The sequence below is a fragment of the Panthera tigris genome, chromosome D3 (assembly GCF_018350195.1).
Source record: "Panthera tigris isolate Pti1 chromosome D3, P.tigris_Pti1_mat1.1, whole genome shotgun sequence".
Taxonomy (NCBI): Eukaryota; Metazoa; Chordata; class Mammalia; order Carnivora; family Felidae; genus Panthera; species Panthera tigris.
In genome coordinates, this window is record NC_056671.1 from 27186775 (window position 1) to 27208015 (window position 21241).

The following is a 21241-nucleotide window of genomic DNA, read 5'->3' on the forward strand; positions in this document are numbered from 1 at the left end:
TATGGCAAGACGTGAACATGGGAGGAGATGGGGGGAAGGGTTCAGGAACTCCCCTACTATGTGTGCGACATTTCTATAAATCTAAAAGTATTCTAAAATTAAAAAGTAACTTTAAAACACCAGGGTCATGGGACAATGAATGGGCGGAGGGAAGGTGGATTCGCCTCTATGGCGGGGATGGGGAGAGGCACCCTCTCCCACCCCCCCACCACCCAGAGACACGTGCGATAGTCAGCGGCCAGGTGGTCACTCTCAATCTGATGGTAGGTTCCTGGGAGAGAGGAAGAGCTCGCATTTGCTGAGCAGCGACTTCTAGACCTTCAAGCTAAGAGGGTTCCCAGGGATGGTCCCAACAAGCAAATGAGGAAGGTGACGTGTCCCCACTTCGCAGATGAGGAAGCTGAGGTCCAGTGAGGTCAACTGGCCTGCCCGACGCCAGGCGGCTCTGACACGATCCAGATCTGAAGCCTGAGGGGTTTCCACGTCCCCCAGCTTTCTCAGAAGCTCAACAAGCAAGGGTTTCCAGCTTCGCGTTCCAGACACAGGGCTAATCCTGTTATCCGTGCGCCAGGCTGTCTTTGGTGGGGCGGAGGGAGGGAGATGTGGGTGAGCCGCAAAGCCAGCAGTGAGGACACACGGCGCCTCAATGCTCCAGGACCTGGTCACCCACAGGAGGCAGTGAAGACCAGATCTCTGGGATTCACGCCTGGCAAGACCCTCTAAACCACCTCGTTATGGTTCCGATGGGGAGACTGAGGCCCAGAGAACCAGACTTGCCCCAGGCCACACCGGGAGTTGGGGGCAAAGCCAAGTAAGGAGCTGCATCTCTGTCCACCTGTCCCCCACAGCTGCCCTTGCGAGGCTGACAGCGTCCTCCTCGACGTCCCCCTCACCTCCCACCGGCCAGACTGAGTTTGTGCTGGTTTCTGGGACCAGTCTCAAGCATGCCTTTCAATCACCCACCCCAGCCCTTCGCACATGCTGTTCCTTCTCCCTGGCACACCCTTCCCCCTGCCCTACCCTAGCATCCACCTGCCAGCTCCTACATATTCTTTAGTGTTCAGCTTCCCCGGGAGACTCTCCTGGACCCCCCGACCCCCGACGAGACCGTGTCCCCCACAGCTCTGTGAACCACCCCCTCCTAACACACCTGTGCTGTCTGTCCCAATCCCTTGTGCAGGGCCCGTGACCCCGCAAGGTTCAGGGGCCCTGTCTATAGCTCCAAACCGCACTCGGCGTGTGTCAAGTGAACGTATGCTGATGTGCCCAGAGTCCACACAGAGCTATCAGCTCTGCGTTTCTGATTCTGACACCAATTCCAACGCGTATTTTTTTTTTTTCCAACACCACCAAGCAATTCTCTGACACTAGCTGGGTGTCCTACCATTTCAACTCAGTTCTGACACTATCCGCCTGGAGACAGCATCAGATCCCACGGGTTGGGCTAAGGGCTCGGTCCTGCACGATGGCCTCCCACCCCACTTCAGACGCCGATCACGAGTCCCGGTTCGGTTGCCACCTGGGCTTCTGACAGACTGGCTGTGGACCTGGGGTTCCCATGACCTCCTCCTTGCATCCAATTGATTTGCAAGAGTGGCTCACAGATCTCAGGGAAACATTTTACTTACGAGATCACCAGCTTATTATGAAAGGATGGAACCAGAGAGCAGCCAGATGGGAGAGGTGCACACGGCAGGGTCTGGGGAAAGGGTGCGATGCTCCCGTGTTCTCTGAGCTAGCCTATACACCTGTCTACAAATCTCCACGTGCCCACCAACCCAGAAGCACCCCCTGTCCTTTTAGGTTTTATATGGAGACTTCATTACATAGGCATGGCTGATTAAATCTGTGGCCGCTGGGGATTATTGTGACCTCCAGCCCCTCTCCCCTCCCTGGAGGTCAGGTGTGGGACTGAGATTTCTAACTTTCTAATCCCATAGTTGGTTCCCCTGGCAACCAGTCCCCATCCTTAGGTGGGGTCCAAAACTCACATCATTAACATAATCTCAGGACACCTTTATTGCCCCCTTATCACTTAGGAAATTCCAGGGTTTTAGGAACTCTGTGCCAGAAACAGGAAGGAAGGCCAAATACGTATTTCTTACTTAAATCACAGTATCACAGGGGCGCCTGGGTGGCTCAGTCAGTTGAGCATCCGACTTTGGCTCAGGTCATGATCTTGGGGTTTGTGGGTTCGAGCCCCGCATCAGGCTCTGCGCTGACAGCTCAGAGCCTGGAGCCTGCTTCGGATTCTGTGCCTCCCTCTCTCTCTGCCCCTCCCCTGCTCTCGCTGTCTCTCTCTCTCAAAAATTTTTTAAAAAATGTTTTTCTGAAAAAAAAAAATCACAATATCACAGCCTCCCTAACAGCAAGCCCAGAGCCTGACACACACTTGGGCACATCAAGGTCATTGGGTCACTGTGGACGACAGATTTCAAAAATACACATGACTATGGGTGACTTATTTTCTTCCTTCATTTATGTCCTTTAGGACTTTTCAAAAGTTTTCTACCACCTCCATATATTATTTTTATAATTAAAAAGACAAAAATAAATCAATAAATATTGCCTTACATTTAAAATATGACAATATTCAGGGGCACCTGGGTGGCTCAGTCGGTTAAGCATCCGACTTCAGCTCAGGTCATGATCTCATGGTTCACGAGTTCAAGCCCCACCTCAGGCTTTGTGCTGACAGCTCAGAGCCTGGAGCCTATTTCGGATTCTGTGTGCATGTGTCTCTCTCTGTCCTCTGCTCCTGCTCTGTCTCTCTGTCTCTCAAAGAAACATAAACATTAAAAAATATGACAATATTCAAACATCAGTGGTCAAAGGATACGGACCAGGAGGGTCTCCTGTTTTTCATCTGCTCCAGGAGCCTGAGGAGGAATACAGACGCTGGGGGAGAGACGGGTGAAGAACAATGTTTCCTAAAGTTGTATTTTTAGGAGCTCCAGAAAATTCCCTGGGTGAGAAGGCATCTGAAGTATTTGCAAACATTCAGCAGGGGGAAAAATAATATTTCCCAAGTCTTTCCCTCCTGGGCGTTTTCAACCTGGTGGCAAGCGTTCTGGAAAACTCCAAGACCCACTCATGACAATTCCCTGCTAAGCCCCTCTGTTCACAGAGGCCTGGTGAATGTCACTCAACCCGCCATCACCTACCACCCACCCCTTAGTTGCACAGATGAGGAAACAGAGGCCCAGAGAGGGAAGCAACGTTCCTGGGCACACACAGCCCGGTCAGTTTCAGTGTCAGAAGATCCGAAAAAGCACTTGGTACCCCACAAAGCACTTCCGCGGGGTTCCCCGACTTTGGTATTTCACCAGAAAAAAAAGTTGTGGGTTTTTTTCTTCCCCCTTTGTTATACAGAGGAGAGAACGCAATGAAAGGATTCTAACTTTTTACCCTTGCTTACAAAGTTCCTTGAAAGGAGACCGAAATCTGTTCTTTTCATCATAAAAGACAGGATGTTTTCACCCACAGAGGCAAGAGGGATATAATTTCAGAAAAAAGAATAGTCCTTTAAATCAAAGAAATGTCACTTTCTGAAAACCTCACTAGTGCTGTCCCTGTTTTTCTGGTTTCCCTGAGGACCAGAGGGGAGGCCACTGGTGCCCGGCCCTGGGGAACCAGTGATCACGAGACTCTGGACTCAGTGCTCTTCAAACCCCCATCCCTTTCCCCAACGCTCCCTCCTCCGTGAAAACAGCCACCATTTCTTAAGACAACAGAGACACTGCTGGCCAGACAGAGCCCAAGACCAACTTGGTCTGAGGCGGGAGAGAAAAAGAAAAGTCCGAGTCCGGGCGGCCGCACTCACCCAGAGGTACTGCAAGAGTTTCAGGAGGCTGGGACAGTAATAATACTCCATTTCAGACGCCCGGGGTTATGCTGCCGGCACTGTGTGCGCTTCCAGTTTTTCTCCGGAGGGGGCGGCTCTTCCCGCTCGGCTGGTCACGCCGGAGTCAAGTTCAAGGCGGCATGAATCATTCAGAGGCCGGCTGACAGCCAGGACACCGGCCAGACGGCCCCGCTAATGGCCACAGCCACCTCTGGGGTGGGGATGTCACTGCTCAGTCCCGTGAGCCCGGCCTGGAACATCTCCGGTGGCTCGTCCAGGGGGGCGGGCCCAGGGGCGACTCCTCCCAAACCCAGCTGCAGGGTCGAGGGGGGGAGGGGGAGGACCCCGCCGCCCTCCCCGCTCTCCGGGTGCTCAGCCGTGAGGCAGGAAGAGACAGGGTGTGCCTGTGTGCGTGCACCTCTCCGTGTGTGAGTGTAATTGTGTGTGTCTGAGTGTGTTTTACGAAAGGGCGTGTTTGTGCTTGTGTGTGTGCGCGTGCATGAGCGTCTGAGTGAGTGAATGTGCGAGTACAAGCGTGTGTGGTTCCTCCCCGGCAGACCACACAGTGAGGGGGAGCTCCCCCACCCAGCTCCTCACATGGAAAGGAAATAAATCAGCTCAGATGGATCCCATCAGTTGACATCCACAGCCCCTCCTGGCTCCGATCAAGTTCCTTCTGACTCAACAAAGCTTCTCGCAGTGGAAGGAGGGCCTGGTTGTCCCCATTTTACGGGAGGGGAAAACTGAGGCCCAGAGAAGGCTAGAGACTTGGTCAAGGCTACACGAGTTGGAAACCAAGCCAAACCTGGAACCTGGGCTTCCCAAACATGAGTTCTGGGTTCTGTCCTTTTTGTGGGCAGTCAGGACTGCTGAGGGAAGGAAAGACCAGCTCCCAGAGTCGCCATCTGCCAGCTGCGTGACGTGGGGGTGTGGGAGAAGCATCCATTTGCAGAGATTAAAAATGCAAATTATAGCACCTCTAAGGCCCTCCCGGGGGACCCTTCTTGGATGTTTCCTCTCAAAGAGGCTGATGGTGGCAAGTCTCTCCACCTCCCTGAGCCTCGGTTACCCCTTCTGTAAAATGGGATGGATGATCCCCACCTTCCAGCGTTCTGCAAATTCAGTGAGGTACAATGATACCAAAACCTCGCGTCTCATTCCCACAGCATTTCCACGGGAGAGGCGTTATCATCTCCGCCAGCCAGATGAGGAAACCGAGGCTCCCAAAGGCAAAAGGCAGTTGCCCCAGGTGAGTGGGGCAACCAAGCCGTGAGGCAGACCCAGAGCCCCCTGCTCCAGACCACCTGCCGGCCTAGGCCCGGACCAGAGACGGGCACACACAGTGAGCCCTCCACACAGGAGCCAGGCCTGAGGCCTCTCCTTGGAGGGTGGGGGCGTAGTGCTGGGCAGAGGCGTTGGCTCAGAGCCAGGCTCCCACCCCCCAGACCCCTGGGCCCATCTGCACCCACACCAGCCCCACAACCCAGTGCTGGGCCGAGCGGCTGACAGGAAGCTCATCTGAACGCCACAGGGGAGAGCTGAGCTCAGCAGCTGAGGAGAACGTGGGGTGAACTTCAAAGCTCTTCAAAGGCAAGCCCGTGGCTTCACAAGTTCTTGACATCCCACATCCGGCAGGCAGAGCTCACTGCCCGCCTGACAGTCAGTCAAGGGCCGGTCCCTCCTTCCCGGAGGGTGCAGGGGAAGGTAGGGCCCGTGTCCCCGCTCGCTGACCGACTGGCTGATGGTACAGGCACAGAGCCGCATCCTGACAGCACAACCAGGGGACAGGGCCCCGCTCGCTGGCTAACGGCCCAGTTGGAGACCGGATCCCCACTGGCTGTACAGCTAGGGTGTGTGTGGCGTACTGAGGGACTGAACGACAGTCAAGCCTAACTGAGGGGCTGACAGAACAGGGGGACAGGTGGCCCTTGCCTAGTGACACGCTGACTGACTACCCACCAGCCCCGCGAGGGGAGGCTATTCCTATGCAGTCTCCAACTGGCCCGACAAGGATGAGGACCCAGAGGGAAGAGGGTGGGACGGGGCAGAGGGGATGACAGAGACAGGGATGGGGCGGTGACGGGGGAAGCACGGTTCCTGAGAGCAAAGCCTATCTGGTGAAGAAGGGGCATGGCGGGAGAGGAGAGGAGAGGAGCGCAAAGAAAGAGGGAGGAAGCAAGGAGACCGATGGCCCGAGAGGGGCAAGGAGACCGTCAGGGACGAGACAACAGAGCACAGCTGGGGAGAGAGCGGGGACAGAGACAACGAAGACAGGGGCAGGGGTGGGAGGAATAAAAAGTGAAAAAGCCAGGGGCGCCTGGGTGGCTGGCTCAGTCGGTTAAGGGACCAGGCTCTGGGCTTTAGGTCAGGTCATGATCTCACGGTTCATGGGTTCGAGCCCTGCGTTGGACTCTGCACTGACAGCACGGAGCCTGCTTATGATTGTCTCTCTCTCCCTCCCTCTCTCTGCCCTTCCCCTGCTCTCTCTGTCTCTCTCTCTCTCTCAAAATAAATAAACAAACTTCAAAAAAAAAAAAAAAAGTGAAAAAGCCAGACAAGTCCAAGTCCAAGATGGGAGTCAGGGCTGACCCAGGACCAGGCCGGTGGGGGGTGGACGGCCACCAAAGTTGGAACACCACAAAGCCCCAACCCAGAGATGGTCACAGTCACCAGGGCATGCCCCCTGGAGCAGCGCCCCCTCTCCAGGCTGGAAGTGACCTCCACCTAGTCTGCGTCAGTCCCTAGTATGGGACTGATCTCCACTTGGCAGGGAAGCCACCTGCATACATGTGACAAAGGCACCCCCCCACACATACACATGCACACATACCTTGAATGCCTTCCTATCCCTGGCTCCCATCCCCCCAGCTCCAGGCCCCTGCCTGCCTGACCCTACACCAGCCCCTCCCCCACCTGGTGAGTCATGTGCCCACAGGGCCTTTGCTTGTGCTGTTCCTGAGTCGGAAGCAATCTTTCTCCCCGCAGAGGGTTGAAGGTGGCCCCTGCAAAAAAGATATGCCCGCCCAGAACCCATAAATGTGACCTTGTTTAGAAAAAGGACTTTGCAGACGTAATCAGGTTAAAGGTCTGCAGATGAGACCATGCTGGATGACCCGGGCAAGGCCCTAAATCTAACACGTATCCCTAAAAGAGAGGAACAGAAGTTGCAGCCTCGGGGAAGGTCGTGATGTAAGAACAGAGTCACAGACTGGAGCCACTAACTGCTGGAAGAGACCAGGAAGGAGCCTCCCTTAGGAAGGAGCCTCCCTTAGAATCTTCCCGGAGGGTGCCTGGCCCTGCCGATGCCTGGATTTCAGACTTCTGGCCTCCAGAGCTGCGAGGGAGCAAGTTTCTATCGTTTTTGAGCCACTGAGTATGTGGTGGTTCGTTGGGGGTCCTGAAGAATGAGTATACTCCCCCCTCCCCTGTCACCTGGTTCCCTCCCGCTCACGTTGACCCCGAAGCTTCAGATGGAACCGTCCTGCCCCTCCCGGTAGCCCCCAGCCCGGGCAAAAGGCGGGCCCCCAGACACAGCGTCCCAGAGTGCCTCTTCTGGCAGAACTTTCTGCTTCTCTGCCATCCCTCCTCCAATCGCTCGTCCCCGGGAGCCCACCCCTGGACAGCCTGTCTCCCCCCGTCCAGGAGCAACATCCGGCCAAAGCAGGTCCCAGGGCAACTTTTACTAACGTTGTTCGTTCATCCAAGAACAGACGGATGGTACCACAACCATGTAAGACCTCCGGAGAGATCGGCACTTGGCAGAAATCACCCACAAGGGGCGGGGGCTTAAACTTGCTGTCGGCATTCGGGAAGGAAGGGACTGAAAAGTGGCAGCCCCCTGGGCACGGTCTGGGTGTTGGGGTTTCTGGCGGGGGAGGGAAGGCAGGGGCTCCGCGCTCTCTTACTTGGACGAGTTGCCAGCGTCCGTGCATCTGAGGAGCCACGTGCAGCCATGCTGAGCTGCGGCTTGTCTAGGAACACGGGACTGCCTGGCCCACCGGGCCGGCATTCCTGTGCGGACGGGGCAGAACCACGTGGTGCTGCCCGGGGACCAGAGCGGCCACGTGCCTCCTGCTCCCCGCAACCCAGGCCTGGACCAGGCCCCGGCCCTCACAGGCATCCGGATCTGTGATCCCGTAGGAGCCCGGGCAGCCCAGTCACCCATCGCACGCTCCCCGTGCGCCTGTGGTGTCCAGGCCCTGGGCCGGACACGGACGAAGCCGATGTGGCCACCACCCGAGACGCTAGAAGGGCCTGCTTGCCCCACAAGCCTGTCGTCCCTCAGGGTCCACGGGCTTGGCCTTCGATGCCCTTACCCATACGGCCTCCACGTACTGCCCCAGCCAAACCTGTTCCTCAAGCACGTGTGGACCCTCAGCCTCCCGGCCTTTGCTCAGACAGCGTCCTCGGCCAGGAATGCCCATGCCAGCCTTGGAAGTGCAACCATCTGTCGAGCCCAATGCAAACAGCGTGTTTCCAGGAAGCCCTCTGAGCAAGCAGGAGTCACTGAGTCCCCTCTCTGAGTGTGTCAGGGTGCTCGGTGGGATGGGAGCCTATCTCCCCCACAGGGCTCTGGGCTCCCCACAGGCAGGGCCTTGGCCCACAGCCCAGCGCTTAGTAGGTGCTCTGTAACCACTTCCCAAAGGGCTGGGAATTTCCACTGCTCCCAGCACTAGACCTGCTGACGAAGAAATCACACGTGCCTCTGTGTGCCCATAACACACCGAGGGCGGACCTACTGCGTGCCCGGCACCCTGTCAGCCACCAAAAAAGGGACCCACAGACAGGCGCCTGGGGGCTCAGTGGGTTAAGTGTCTGACTCTTGGTTCCGGCTCCGATCGTGATCTCACGGTTTGTGGTTTCAAGCCCTGTGTTGCTGGGATTCGATCTCTCCCTCTCTCTGCCCCTCCCCCGCTCATGCGTCTGCATGCACGCGCTCGCTCTCTCTCAAAACAAATAAACTTAAAAAAAAAAAAAAAGGGACTCACAGAAGCCATACACATGCCCCTGTGCTCCTGAAGTTGACAACCTCTGAAAGCAGCGGGGCACAGACAGGGCGGAAGGCTATCCAAGGGGGAAACTGAGAGCCAGGAAAGAGGTAGCAGGTCTCACAGAGGCAGCCCGGGGTGCCAGTGAAGGGCGTAGGTGCTGCAGGCAGACAAGCCTGGGTTCAAATCCTCATCCCAGCAGTAGCTAGCTATGTGATACTGAGCTGGTTATTTAATCTCGCCGAGCCCCGGCTCCCAAGTATAAAATAGGGGTGATGACGGTGGCTGCCCCTGAGCATCACTGGGAGGAGGAAATGAGGTACTATGTGTAAAGTGCTCAGGGGCTCTCAGCAGGGGCTCAAAGCACCTTGGCCACGATTGGCTAGTGGCATATTAGGTTCAGTCACCCTGGCTGGCAGGAAGCCAGCAGGAGCCCAAGCTGGGGTCGGCTCATCAGGTTATGGGCTTATCTTCCCCCCCCCCCCCCCCCCGCCCCAAAAGGCACCTCAGAGACCCTCTGGCCAGGGCAAAGCCAACCCACAGGCCATTATCAACTGCAGGACTTTCAAAAACATTTAAAGCACACACCTGGGGAGCAGGAGGTAGAAGGCAGAACAAGTTTTCATCCCTTCCCACCCAGCCTGACCCAGCAACGGCCCCTCATGCCCCAGTGGGTTCCGTCCACCACATGGAGGGGCACACAGGGTTGGGAAAGGCAGGGGAGACACCCATGGATGGGAAGGAGCCAGCCCAACACAAAGGACCAAAGCACTGATGCATGCTGGGGCGTTTGGGTGGCTCAGTCGGTTAAGCGTCCGACTTGGGCTCAGGTCATGATCTCATAGTCCCGTGAATTTGAGCCCCGTGTCAGGCTCTGTGCTGACAGCTCAGAGCCTGGAGCCTGCTTCAGATTCTGTGTCTCCCTCCCCTGCTCGTTCTCTCTCTCTCTCTCTCAAAAATGAACAAACATTAAAAAAAAAAAAAAAAGCACTGATACATGTTCTAAGATGGCTAAGAACGTGCTGCCCAGGGAAAGAGGCCAGATGCAAAGACCACGCGCTGTGCACGATTCCACTGATAGGAAATGTCCAGAAAAGGCAAAACTGTAGAGACACAGGGTAGGTCAGTGGTTGGTGAGGGGGGGTGGTGGGCGGAGAGTGGAGGATGACTGCTAATGGGTAGGAGGTTTCTTTCTGGGTGATGAAAAGGTTCTGGAATTCGTGGCACTGGCTGTACACCTTTGTAAACTTGCTAAAAATTATTAAATTACAGAGTTAAAATGAGTGAATTTCATGGTATGCAAATTATATTCCAATAAGCTTTTGGAAAAGGAGGAGAAAAAATAAGAAAAAAGAGGTGAGGGAGGATGGAGAGGAGGAGGAGGGAGAACAACAAAGGACTGAGGGAAGAAGTTACAGGCAGAGAGGGCGCCCGGCTGGCTCAGTCGGTTAAGCGACTGCCTCTTGATTTCGGCTCAGGTCATGATCTCACGGTTTGTGAGTTCGCAGAGCCTGCTTGGGATTCTCTCCTTCTGCTCCTCTCTCGGCCCCTCCTGTGCTCTCTCTGTCTCTCAAAATAAGTAAAATAAACTTAAATAAATAAATAAATAAATAAATAAATAAATAAATAAATAAATAAAACACAGAAGTCACAGCCAGAGAAAAATCCCCAAGGTGGGCACATGTGAGCCCAGAGGCCCCTAGACCCCAGCTGAAGAGCCCCCTCCCCGCTAATTCATGGAGCCTTGCTTGAGCACCTGCAGGGAGAAGGGTCAAGAAGCTGTGTCGAGCAGCGACTTGAACTCAGACAAGCCTGCGTGCCAACCCTAAGCCCGATCCTGCCCGCAGCATCATCCTGGACAACCTGTGTCTCCTCTCGGCACCTCAGTTTCTTCAGCTGTAAAGCGAGGCTGATAATAATTTCCTCCCTCGTGGGGCTCTTGTGAGGATGAGACCAGGTGGTGTCAGACCGCAAGGGCGCAGCCACTGGATGCCTTGAGGATTCAATGTAGAGCAGAGGGGACACCGAGTCAGCCTGAGTGAAACGGGATCCTTGCCTTCAGGGAGCGCATGGTCTATGGGAGAAAACCACTACAGCACTGGGGGGGCTAGAGGGCCAGGAATTCACCGCAAAGGATGCAACCCAGGAGGGCTTCTCAGGAGAGGTGGCATGGAACCAAAGTCAATTGAAATATGACCAAATGTTCCTTTTCTCAAGGGACCCTGTGTTCAATTAGAAGATTTAGCATCTCTGGAAATACGTCTGCTCAAGTCAGAAATGCCATTTCTATATTCACAGGGCTGTCATCACGGGTTGCCCATCCCCCAGACACACACATTTGCCACACTCCTTTTAGAAATAAATAAAAACAGAATTTTTTCCCCACCAAGTAATTCCTTCAGAAGAGAAACATCATAAGTAAAGACAAACGGCACAGCTGGGGCTGTGCAGGCTGAAGGAGAATGTCCCCACCTCAGCCCAGGAACTCCATGCAAGGCTTGTAAAATAGAAACTGTAAGGGGACCTAATGGGGAACGGAGCTGAGTGACACGTGTACCAAAATCAGTGGCATGTGTTGAAAAGAAAATCCAAATGGTCACAGAAGACTTGGCTTCTTCAGAGCAAAGGCCCTAATGCAAAAGGCGGGGTAAAAATGAATAATAAAACAATGTTGGAACTAGATCACCTCCGTCTCGCCCTCTGGTGGTAGCCTTTGAGTACTGCACAAGGAAAATGGTGACTTTTTGTTTTGTTTAAAAAAAAATTTTTTTTATTTATTTTTGAGACAGAGAGAGACAGAGCATGAACAGGGGAGGGACAGAGAGAGGGAGACACAGAATCTGAAACAGTCTCCAGGCTCTGAGCTGTCAGCACAGAGCCCGACGCGGGGCTCGAACTCACGGACCGTGAGATCATGACGCCAGCTGAAGTCGGCCGCTCAACCGACTGAGCCACCCAGGCGCCCCGTGACTTTTTGTTTTTTATGTTGTTGTTGTTGTTTTGTTGTTGTTGTTTGGCCTTAAATGGTGCCTTTTTTAATGTTAGGAGGATGGGGAGTGGTGGGGGACCAGGAACAAGGGACAGGGCCAGGGATGCGAGGAGGAGGCTGGAACTGAAAAATTGCACTGGAAAACCCTCTGCAGGACACTCGGGTCACTTCTGATGCCCCCCGAATGTGGAGGTTTCCAGAAGAGTCCAACAGCCCTGGACTGAGTCCCACCTGTCACCCCGCCCACCGTATGAGCCTGAGCCAAGCCACCTCACTTCCCTAAGCTTCACTGAGGTGATGTGTGTGAAACAAAATTGCCAATTCCCAGCGGGTTAACTGAAGGCAGCTGAGTGTGGCCTGACCCACCCACCCACCTTCACCAGTACCTCTATCAAAATTAAAAAAGAAAAAAATGTTGATTCTTTTTTTTTTTTTTTCCTGCTCCAACACATAAAAATGGTGAGATTTTGGGCACCTGGCTGGCATGGTAGGCAGAGCATGCAACTCTTGATCTCAGGGTTGTGAGTTCAAGCCCCACACTGGGTGTGGGGATTACTTAAAAATAAAATCTTAAAAAAATAAAATAAGGGACGCCTGGGTGGCTCAATTGGTTGAGCGTCCGACTTTGGCTGAGATCATGATCTCATGGGTCGTGAGTTCGGGCCCCGCATCGGGCTCTGTGCTGACAGTGTGCAGCCTGCTTTGGATCCTCTGTCCCCCCTCTCTCTGCCCCTCCCCGATGCGTGTGCACGTGCTCTCTCTCTCTCTCTCTCTCTCTCAAAAATAAACAAACATTTAAGAAAACAAAATGAAATAAAAACAAGTTTCGATTTCTAAAACAATGGTGAGATGTCACATGAAGATTAAGATCACGCATTGTGCCTGAAACACTGGACAGAGGGCAGGGACAGGCTGGAATAGGCAGCCGTGCATACTCCTATCTCCCCGTTTGTCACTAAATCTCCGTCCCTGCCTGCTGCCTGCAGCTCCTGAGGCAGAATGTAGACAAGAGCGCCTGTAAACCTGGACTCAGAAGCCCTGAGGTGGCCCCTGAGCTGGGCATTTAGCAATCACCAGACCTCTGAGGCGGGGGGAGAGGGACTCGGTCCGGGGAACTCTGGCCCCTGCCTCCTCCCCGCCCCGTTATTCAGTTCTCCATTTTTCCTCTAAGCCCTTCTCTCTGCTCAGTGATGGAGGGGCCTCCCTGAGAGCACGGGGGTACCCCCCCCCCACAGTATGTGGCGAGCATAACAAATCAGGGCTGCAACACAGGCCATCAAGCCCAGCTCAGCCTGGGCCCTCTGCCTGGTGGCCCCTCCCGCCTCTCCCCACCGGGCCGACTTCTCCCCTTCGAGACCCAGTTTTGCTTATACCTTGAGCCCTCTCTCACAACCAGGCCAGGGGACTCCTCCCCGGGTAGGTCTCTCTCTTGACTCTCCCACCCACCCACTCACTCCTTCAGCAAACTGAGCATCAGGTTTGCACGGTCAACGCGGAAGTGAACAAACGAATCAACAGCTCTGCGATCCTGCAATTCGTCAGAAAGTGCAGAGAGAGGTTAGAATTTTCAGGACATCAAACCCGCACAACGGGACTATAAAGTGGCGGGGAGGGTTCACAGCAGCCAAAAGAAGTGGAAAGAAACCAAGTGGCCACCAACCGACACACGGATCACCGAAATGTGGTCTGTCCAGACAGTGCGGCATGAATCAGCCATAAAAAGGAATGGAAATCCGACCCATGCTCCGGCGTGGCTGGGGATTGATTCCTAAGGGGAGCTTGGTTTCTTTGAGGGGGGCAATGACTGGAAAACATGCTGCAGGTGAAAGAAGCCAGACACAAAAGCACAAATTCTGGATGGTCCCATTTATCTGAGGTTCCGAGAACAGGTAAATTCATAGACAGAAAACGGAACGGCATTTGCCTAGGGCTGGGAGGAGGGGAGATGCGGGAGGTGGGGAGGGGGGGCAGCGAATGGGTGCAGCTTCCTTTTGAGAGCGAGGACAATGTTCTCAAGGGACTGTGCTGATGGTCTCACAAACCCGTGAATGTACGAAAACCCACTGACTTGTACATTTTCAAAGAACGAATTGCATGACGTGCGAATTATATTTCAATAAAGGTGCTATGTTTAAAAAAAGCAAATCAAGGGGCACCTGGGCGGCTCAGTCGGTTGAGCGTCCGACTTCCGCTCAGGTCACGATCTCACGGTTTGTGAGTTCGAGCCCCGTGTTGGGCTCTGTGCTGCCAGCTCAGAGCCTGGAGCCTGTTTCAGATTCTGTGTGTGTGTCTCTCTCTCTGCCCCTCCCCCTCTCACACTCTGTCTCTCTCTAGCTCTCTCAAAAATAAATAAACATAAAAAAAAAAAAAAAAGCAAAGCAAGCTCAAGTAAAATATGAACTAAATATTAGTCCGGGTGGTTCACAAATATGACAAGTACTCAAGGTGACAGAATGACCAGAGTTTGGGAAACATCTCATTGAGGCCAAGCACAGGCTCCTTGTGGGTTCAAATCCCAGCACCACCCCTCCTAGCTGAGTGATACAGGCAAGTGACTTCACCTCTCTGGGCCTCAGCTTTGTCATCCAGTAGATGGGAACAAGAATCGCGCCCACCTGTGGAGTCACCCTGAAAATGAACTGAGCACGGAGGCTGGCACAGCCGAGGGGGTCGATAAATGGCAGAATTGCCAAGGATGGGGCTGGGGATTGATTCCTCACGGGAGCTTGGTTTCTTTGCGGGGGGGTGGGGGGTGGGGGGTGGGGGGGTAATGAAAATCTTCTCCAACTGACTGGTGGATGCATGACTTTGGGAGTATACGAAAAGTCACTAAATTGTACACTTAAAAAAATGATGGGGCGCCTGGGTGGCTCAGTTGTTTAAGCTCCGACTTCAGCTCAGGTCGTGATCTCACAGTTCGTGGGATCAAGGCCCACGTCGGGCTCTGTGGTGACAGCTCAGAGCCTGGAGCCTGTTTCAGATTCTGTGTCTCCCTCTCTCTGACCCTCCCCCGTTCATGCTCTGTCTCTCTCTGTCCCTCAAAGCTAAATAAAAACATTAAAAAATTTTTTAATAAAAAATTTTTTTAAATGATACACAGTCTTAGCATATTATCCAGCAACTGTGCGCCTTGGCATTTGTTTCCCCAAAGGAGCTAAAAACTTGGGGCCGCACAAAAACCTGTCCACGGACGCTGACCGCATCTTCCAACTCTAGGACATTCCGGAAAAGGCAAAGCTATGGAGACAGAAAAAAGAGCAGAGGCTGCCAGGGGTTTGGTGGGGGGAGAGGGATGAACAGGCAGAGCACAGAGGATTTTCAAGGCAGCGGAACTACTCTGTAGGATACCATAATGATGGATACGTATCATTACGCATTTGTCCAAACCCACAGGCCATACCACACCAAGAGTGAGCCCTCACGTAAATCACGAACCTTGGGTGATGACGACGTGTCCCTGTAGGTTCATCCGTTGTATCCAACGTCCCACTCTGGTGGAGATCGTTGATGATGGAGGAGGCTATGCGTGTGTCGGGGCAGGGGGTATACGGGAAATCTCTGCACTTTCCTCTTAATTTTGCAGTGACCCTGAAGCTGCTTTAAGTAAATAAAATCTGTAAAACGTGGGGGTGATACTTCATTCATTCATTCCACACATATGTGTTGTGCGCCTACAATGTGCTTGGTGTTCTCTGCCTCTCAGAGACTCTACTCTGGGCAATGAGAAGACACTGCGTATGACTAGGGGCGCACTGGGAGAGACTGGGGGCCAGGGGTCCTTCTATAGACATGGCACCAGGGAAGGCCCCGCCGAGGGGTGTCATTGAGTTGAGAGATGACCTGAGAAGAGGTAAGTAGAGAGCAAGGGAAATGAAGAGGGAATCTGGAGGAGAGCAAACAGTATGTCCCAAGGCCCTGGGGCAGAAACACACCTGACGTGATGAGGGACCGTTCTGAAGGCCGATGTGGCTTGAGTGGAGTGAGCACAGGACCTGCGCTAGGACAGAAACACCCTGTCTTGTGGGCCATCATATGGACACTGGACTGGATCCTGAGTGCAGATGGCATTTCATCCTCCGGGAAGAGGTGCGAATTTGACTTTGCTCTGGCGTACAGCAGGTGCTCAGCAAACGTTGCTGGAATGAATTATAAAGTCTGCCTAAGACCTTGGCTACTAACTCCTCCTTGGCAACAGACAGCTTTCTGACGTCTGCCTTAACCCACTCGTGACAGCCTGCGTGGGGCACAGAGCTGGCTTCTCTCATCCATTTCACAGACGAGGAGAGCGAGCCTCAGGGAGTTGTGCAAAGCCACCGAGTGGCAGGGGACAGAGCCCGGATGAGAATCTGGGTCCCGTGGGGTTTGTTCCTGCTCCGTGCGAGTGTGTTGGTATACGTGTGCGTACCCTGGGAGGTGGAAACAGGTGTGGACCCCGGCAACTTCGCCAGCGAGCGGTGCGTCTCAGCCGGGTGGGAGGGGAAAGTGCATATACGTTTGTTACTCACTTTCTCAAACACACTAAGGGTCAAGTCAGCATCAGCTCACCACGAATTAGCATTCTTGTCACACGTCGGCACGCTTTCTCAAGGAGGAGAAACAAAAGGACTAGAAAGATCGTCATCACCCACCCTCCTGGGCCTCCGTTTCCTCACCCACGAGATGGCTGCAGTGACACTCAATGGGTTAACACACAGAAAAATGGTTAAGCTCTGGCTTATCCCACTGGGGGGGGGGGGGGGGGGGGGGGGGGGCGGGGGCGCAGCGCCTGCAATCCCGCGCAGTTCCACCAGGGGGCGCGTTCACCACGTTACCCGCCTGGCCCCGGCAGACAGGTTTTGCAAGGGGAACAGGTGTTTCATCATTCATCAGCCTCCTGTGGACACCTGGCTGGGGTCCCTCTGAGGTCTCAGTCCCTGGGAGCCCTAGTGGCCCCTTCTTCCACATGGAGAGACCTACCCCCTCCTCACTTGCAAGGGAGGAGTCCACAGGCCAGGGATCAATCTAGGTGTTGGTGTTGTGGTTTCCTTGCTGTGTGTGCCTGGTCCACTCACCTCCTTAAGCATTTAGCATCTCTAAGATGGGCATCTTCCTAGCACCTCAGGATATAGTGAGGTCACTTTAGAAAAAAGTGCCAGGAAATGGCACTCGGCAAACCTCAGAAGGGCTCGAGCTTGTTTCCTCATCTACAATATGGGACAATGAATAAATACACCCATCTCTTGGGGTTTGTGGGGAGTAAATGGGACCATGGATTAATGTTTCTACAGTGAATAATCTTAGCATAGTGTCTATCATGCAGATACTCAATATATGGACTATAGTCACAGTAATAACTTAAAAGTGATAACTTAACAAGTGACACCCATTATCGATCAGAGGGCCTTAATTCATTAATTCATACATTAATACATTAATTCATCTAACCTCACTGCATTTCTAATAAGTAGGCTCCATTATTACCCCTGTTTTACATATGGGAAAACTGAGGCAGAGGTGTTAACCCACTCAGTCACATAGCTGGTAGACTGCAGAGTTGGGATTCAAACCCAGGCCATCTGGCTTACGATACGTGCTCTTTTCTATATGCATATTATACATCACTTTTAAAAATTATTTTCCAGGCCCCAACGAAAAAATTAGATAAACTGGTCTTCATCAAAATTAAAAGCCCTTGTGCATCAACGAACACTATCGAGAAAGTGAAAAAAAAAAAAAAAACAGCTCACAGATGGGAGAAAATACTTGTAAACAATATCACTGATAAGGGACTGGTATCTAGAATATAGAAAGAGCCCCTACAACAAACTCAACAGCAACAAAAAATGAACAACCCAACTCCAAAATGGGCAGAAGAAGATACACGCACATGAAAAAATGCTCAACATCACTAGCTGTTACAGAAAAGCAAATCAAAACCACGATGAGATTCCACTCCATATCCACGAGGATGGCTTTTATCAAAAACACAGAATGGAAAACAACTAGTGTTGGTGAGGGTGGGGAGAAATTAGAACCCTTGTACCTTGCTGGTGGGAACGTGAAATGGTGCAGCGCTCTGGAAAACGGTTTTGGCATTTCCTCAAAGAGCTAAACAGACTTGCTTCATGACCTAGCAATCCCACTCCTGGGTACACACACCCAAAAGGACTGAAAGCTAGGACTCAAGCAGATATTTGCACACCCACGTTCACAGCACTACTCACAACAGCCTAGAGGTGGAAACAACTCAGGGGTCCACCAACAGACCAACGGATACCCAAAATGTGTTCTATACATATAAGGGAATATTATCCCGCCTTCAAAAGGAAGGAAATCAGGATGCCTGCTACAACAGGGATGAAGCTTGAAGACATTACGCTAAGTGAAATAAGCCAGACGCAAAAGGGTAAGTATTGCATGGCTCCCTTTATCTGCCTTATCTAGAACAGGCAAATTCACAGAGACAGGAGGTAGAACAGAGGGTGCAGGGGCTGCGGGAGGAGGAACAGGGGGTCAGTGTTCACCGGGGACATTGTTTCTGGGTGAGATGATGAAAAAATTCTGGAAACAGACAATGGTTATGGCTGCACGACACTGTGAATGTATTTAATGAAACTGAGTAATACACTTAAAATGGCTAAAAAGGTAAGCTTTATGTTATTTCCATACATTTAACCACAATAAGTTAATGTTTTTTGTTCTGTTTTGCTTTGTTCTTAATGGTCTTGTCCGGATTGTTGCAACAGGTTCCTACCTGGTATCCCAGCTTCCAGCTCACCCTCTCCAACCCCTTTTGAAACGTCCACTAGGAGGCGCTCTCTTTCCACTCCTCTGGGTCTCCAGCAGCCGCCTTCTGCCTCCTCTCCACCACTCTCCAGGTAACCGCCCCCCCTCGCAGCTCCTGGAAAACCCCCTGTTCTCCTATGCCTCTTGATGTACGCACGTGCCATTCCCCTCACCTGATTCCCTTCTTCTTAGCTAATTCCCTCCTCCATGGAGTCTGGCTCGGACTTTCTTCTGAATTCCTCCAGACGGTATGATACCTCCCTCCTCTGCACTCACCAAAGCAGCCCGTGCTCACCCAAAACCAGTCTCTTTACAGTGGCCATCAAGGTGGTGTGACCTGACTCCTGCCAGCTCCCTCATTCCTCACTGTCCGCTCCAGTACCAATGCCATCAGCATCATTATTATCATTAGAATTAGTATTATCAGTTAATATTAGTAGTAGTAGGATTAGTATTATTAAACATGATAAGCCCCAGGATCTTTGCACTTGCCCTTTCCTCTGCCTGACACTTGCCCTGATTCTTCCACATGGCTAGGTGCTCCCCCTTCAAGTCTCAGCTCATGTCACCTCCTCAGAGAAGCCCTCCCTAACCCCCATTAGGAAATAATCCCCCAACCAGTCTTGACTCCCAACACCCTATTTTATTTTCTTCATAGCACTTGGTACTTGGTCTTTCTCTTTTGAGTCTGGCTCCTTGTTTAATGTCTGTCTTCTCACACTAAAGTATGAGCTCCAGGGGGAGTGTGTGTGTGTGTGGGGGGGGGGTGCCTGGGTGGCTCGTCGGTTAAGTGTCTGACTTCAGCTCAGGTCATGATCTCACAGTTCATGAGTTCAAGCCCCGCGTCGGGCTCTATGCTGACAGCTAAGAGCCTGAAGCCTGCCTTGGATTCTGTGTCTCCCTCTCTATGCCCCTCCCCTGCTCATGCTCTGTCTTTCTCTCTCTCAAAAATGAATAAACTTAAAAAGGAATTAAAGTATGGGCTCTGGGAGGGCAGGAGCCACCTATGTCTTGTCCACTGCTCTACCTGAAGAACGAAGAACGGTGTATGACACATAGTAGTAGGTGCTCAATAAATATCTCTTGAATGAATGAATGGGTGAATAAATGAATGACTAGTATTTATCATCCTGGATTATATAATCACTTGTTTATAGTCTATGAGTGTGAGCAATTTGAGGACAGAAATTAACTTACTCATTTTTATATCCTTAGAGATTTGTATATATAAATAACTGGGTAGAGGATGGATGGATGGATGGATGGATGGATGGATAAGCAGATGAATGGGTGGGTGGAAGCTAGATAAGTGTATGAATACAAAATATACCCAATACAAAATCTTAGGCACAATTGGTCATTTGCATTTAAGACCTAGGAATAAGAAAATAAAAAATTAAAATTAAAAAAAAAAAAAAAAAAAAAAAAAGCCTTCTGGCCTGGCTGGTTTTAATCCAGAAAAGGAACTTTAACCAGCTGAGACATAAATTACTCAGCCTTCTCCAGTCCTTTCAACCCAGCAGTGACAGACAAGAAACAATTAACAAATGGAATTAGCCACAAGTCAGGATTCCTGAACCTCCTAGGGGCAGAGGGCGTCAACGAGTTTCTCACCGCTCAGCTCCACACTCACACTCCTAAAGCTGGCATGTGACCCTGAACTCACCCGGGCAGGGAGTGGCACTCTGGCCCCTGGACCAGTTACCACCCAAGCTGTCTCTTCCACCTCAGCCTTCCTTCCCTTCTCTGAGCCCTGCTCCCCAGCAGAATGGGGGCCTTGGAGGGCAGAACTGTGCCTTCCCATCCCAGAGGCCCAGTGACTAGCACACATCTCACGTCACAACGTACAGACCCTGGGCAGATTTTCTCTCTTGTCCCAAATCCTGACTTGGAGACCAAAGCTTCCTTGACGAGGACCTGAAAATCCCCATTTTTTTCCCTTCAGGCTGTGTATTAAACAATGCTATTTCTCGAATAACCAATAGCCCTATTCCACTTGGCCACCTTCCATGATGGAGGCCAGAAGTCTTGAGCACTGACTGTCCCAGACTCTCTTGCTGCTAGCAGGGGCCATGTGACCTGTGACGTGTAAGTTAAAATCTTCTGGAGGGTGCTTTGGGAAAAGCCTTTGCTTTCTTTCAGACTCAGCCAGCACGGCCCTTCTGGCTTCCCACTTCCTCCTACCAGAGAGTGAACTTAATGCTTGGAAAAGTGGCAGCCACCATCTTGGGACCATGAGGCTCAAAGCAGGAGGGAAACCCCAAGAGACTCTCAGAGATGCTGAGCCAAGCCAACAGCTGCCCACCTCTGAACATCTTGTTGTGTATGACAAATTAGCCCTTTCAATCAGGCCAGTGAGCCACAATCCTAAGGCTTTCCATTCGAATGGCATCAACACAGGCCCAACATCAAACATGGAAATGCCAAGCAACACATTACTGGGAGAAGAATCCACATCCTGGATTAAAAAGAGAAACAACACACACACACACACACACACACGCACGCACACACAAAATCTTTACTCAAAGCTTGTTTTTCAAGCACAATCTTTGATGAGTTATTTCTAGCAGCTCACATATACTCGTTCATTTTGATTTTTTTTTTCCCTTCCCACTTGAATGCCTAGTCAACCAACTAAAATTCAAAGAGAAT

General features: G+C 52.2%; 1 protein-coding gene across 3 annotated transcripts in view; it reads right to left on the minus strand.

The window, feature by feature from the left end:
* The window catches only part of KIAA1671 (KIAA1671 ortholog), a 199327-nt gene that overhangs the window by 100489 nt on the left and 77597 nt on the right, over window positions 1–21241 (minus strand). Inside the window, exon 1 of one of the 3 annotated variants that reach the window (XM_042961422.1) lies at window positions 3824–4083. The exons of the other annotated variants lie outside the window; for them this stretch is intronic. Coding sequence (XP_042817356.1) covers window positions 3824–3874 — 51 coding nt within the window. The 5' untranslated portion in view covers window positions 3875–4083. Of the gene's footprint in view, window positions 1–3823; window positions 4084–21241 lie in introns of those variants that run through there. 3 annotated transcript variants of the gene reach the window in all.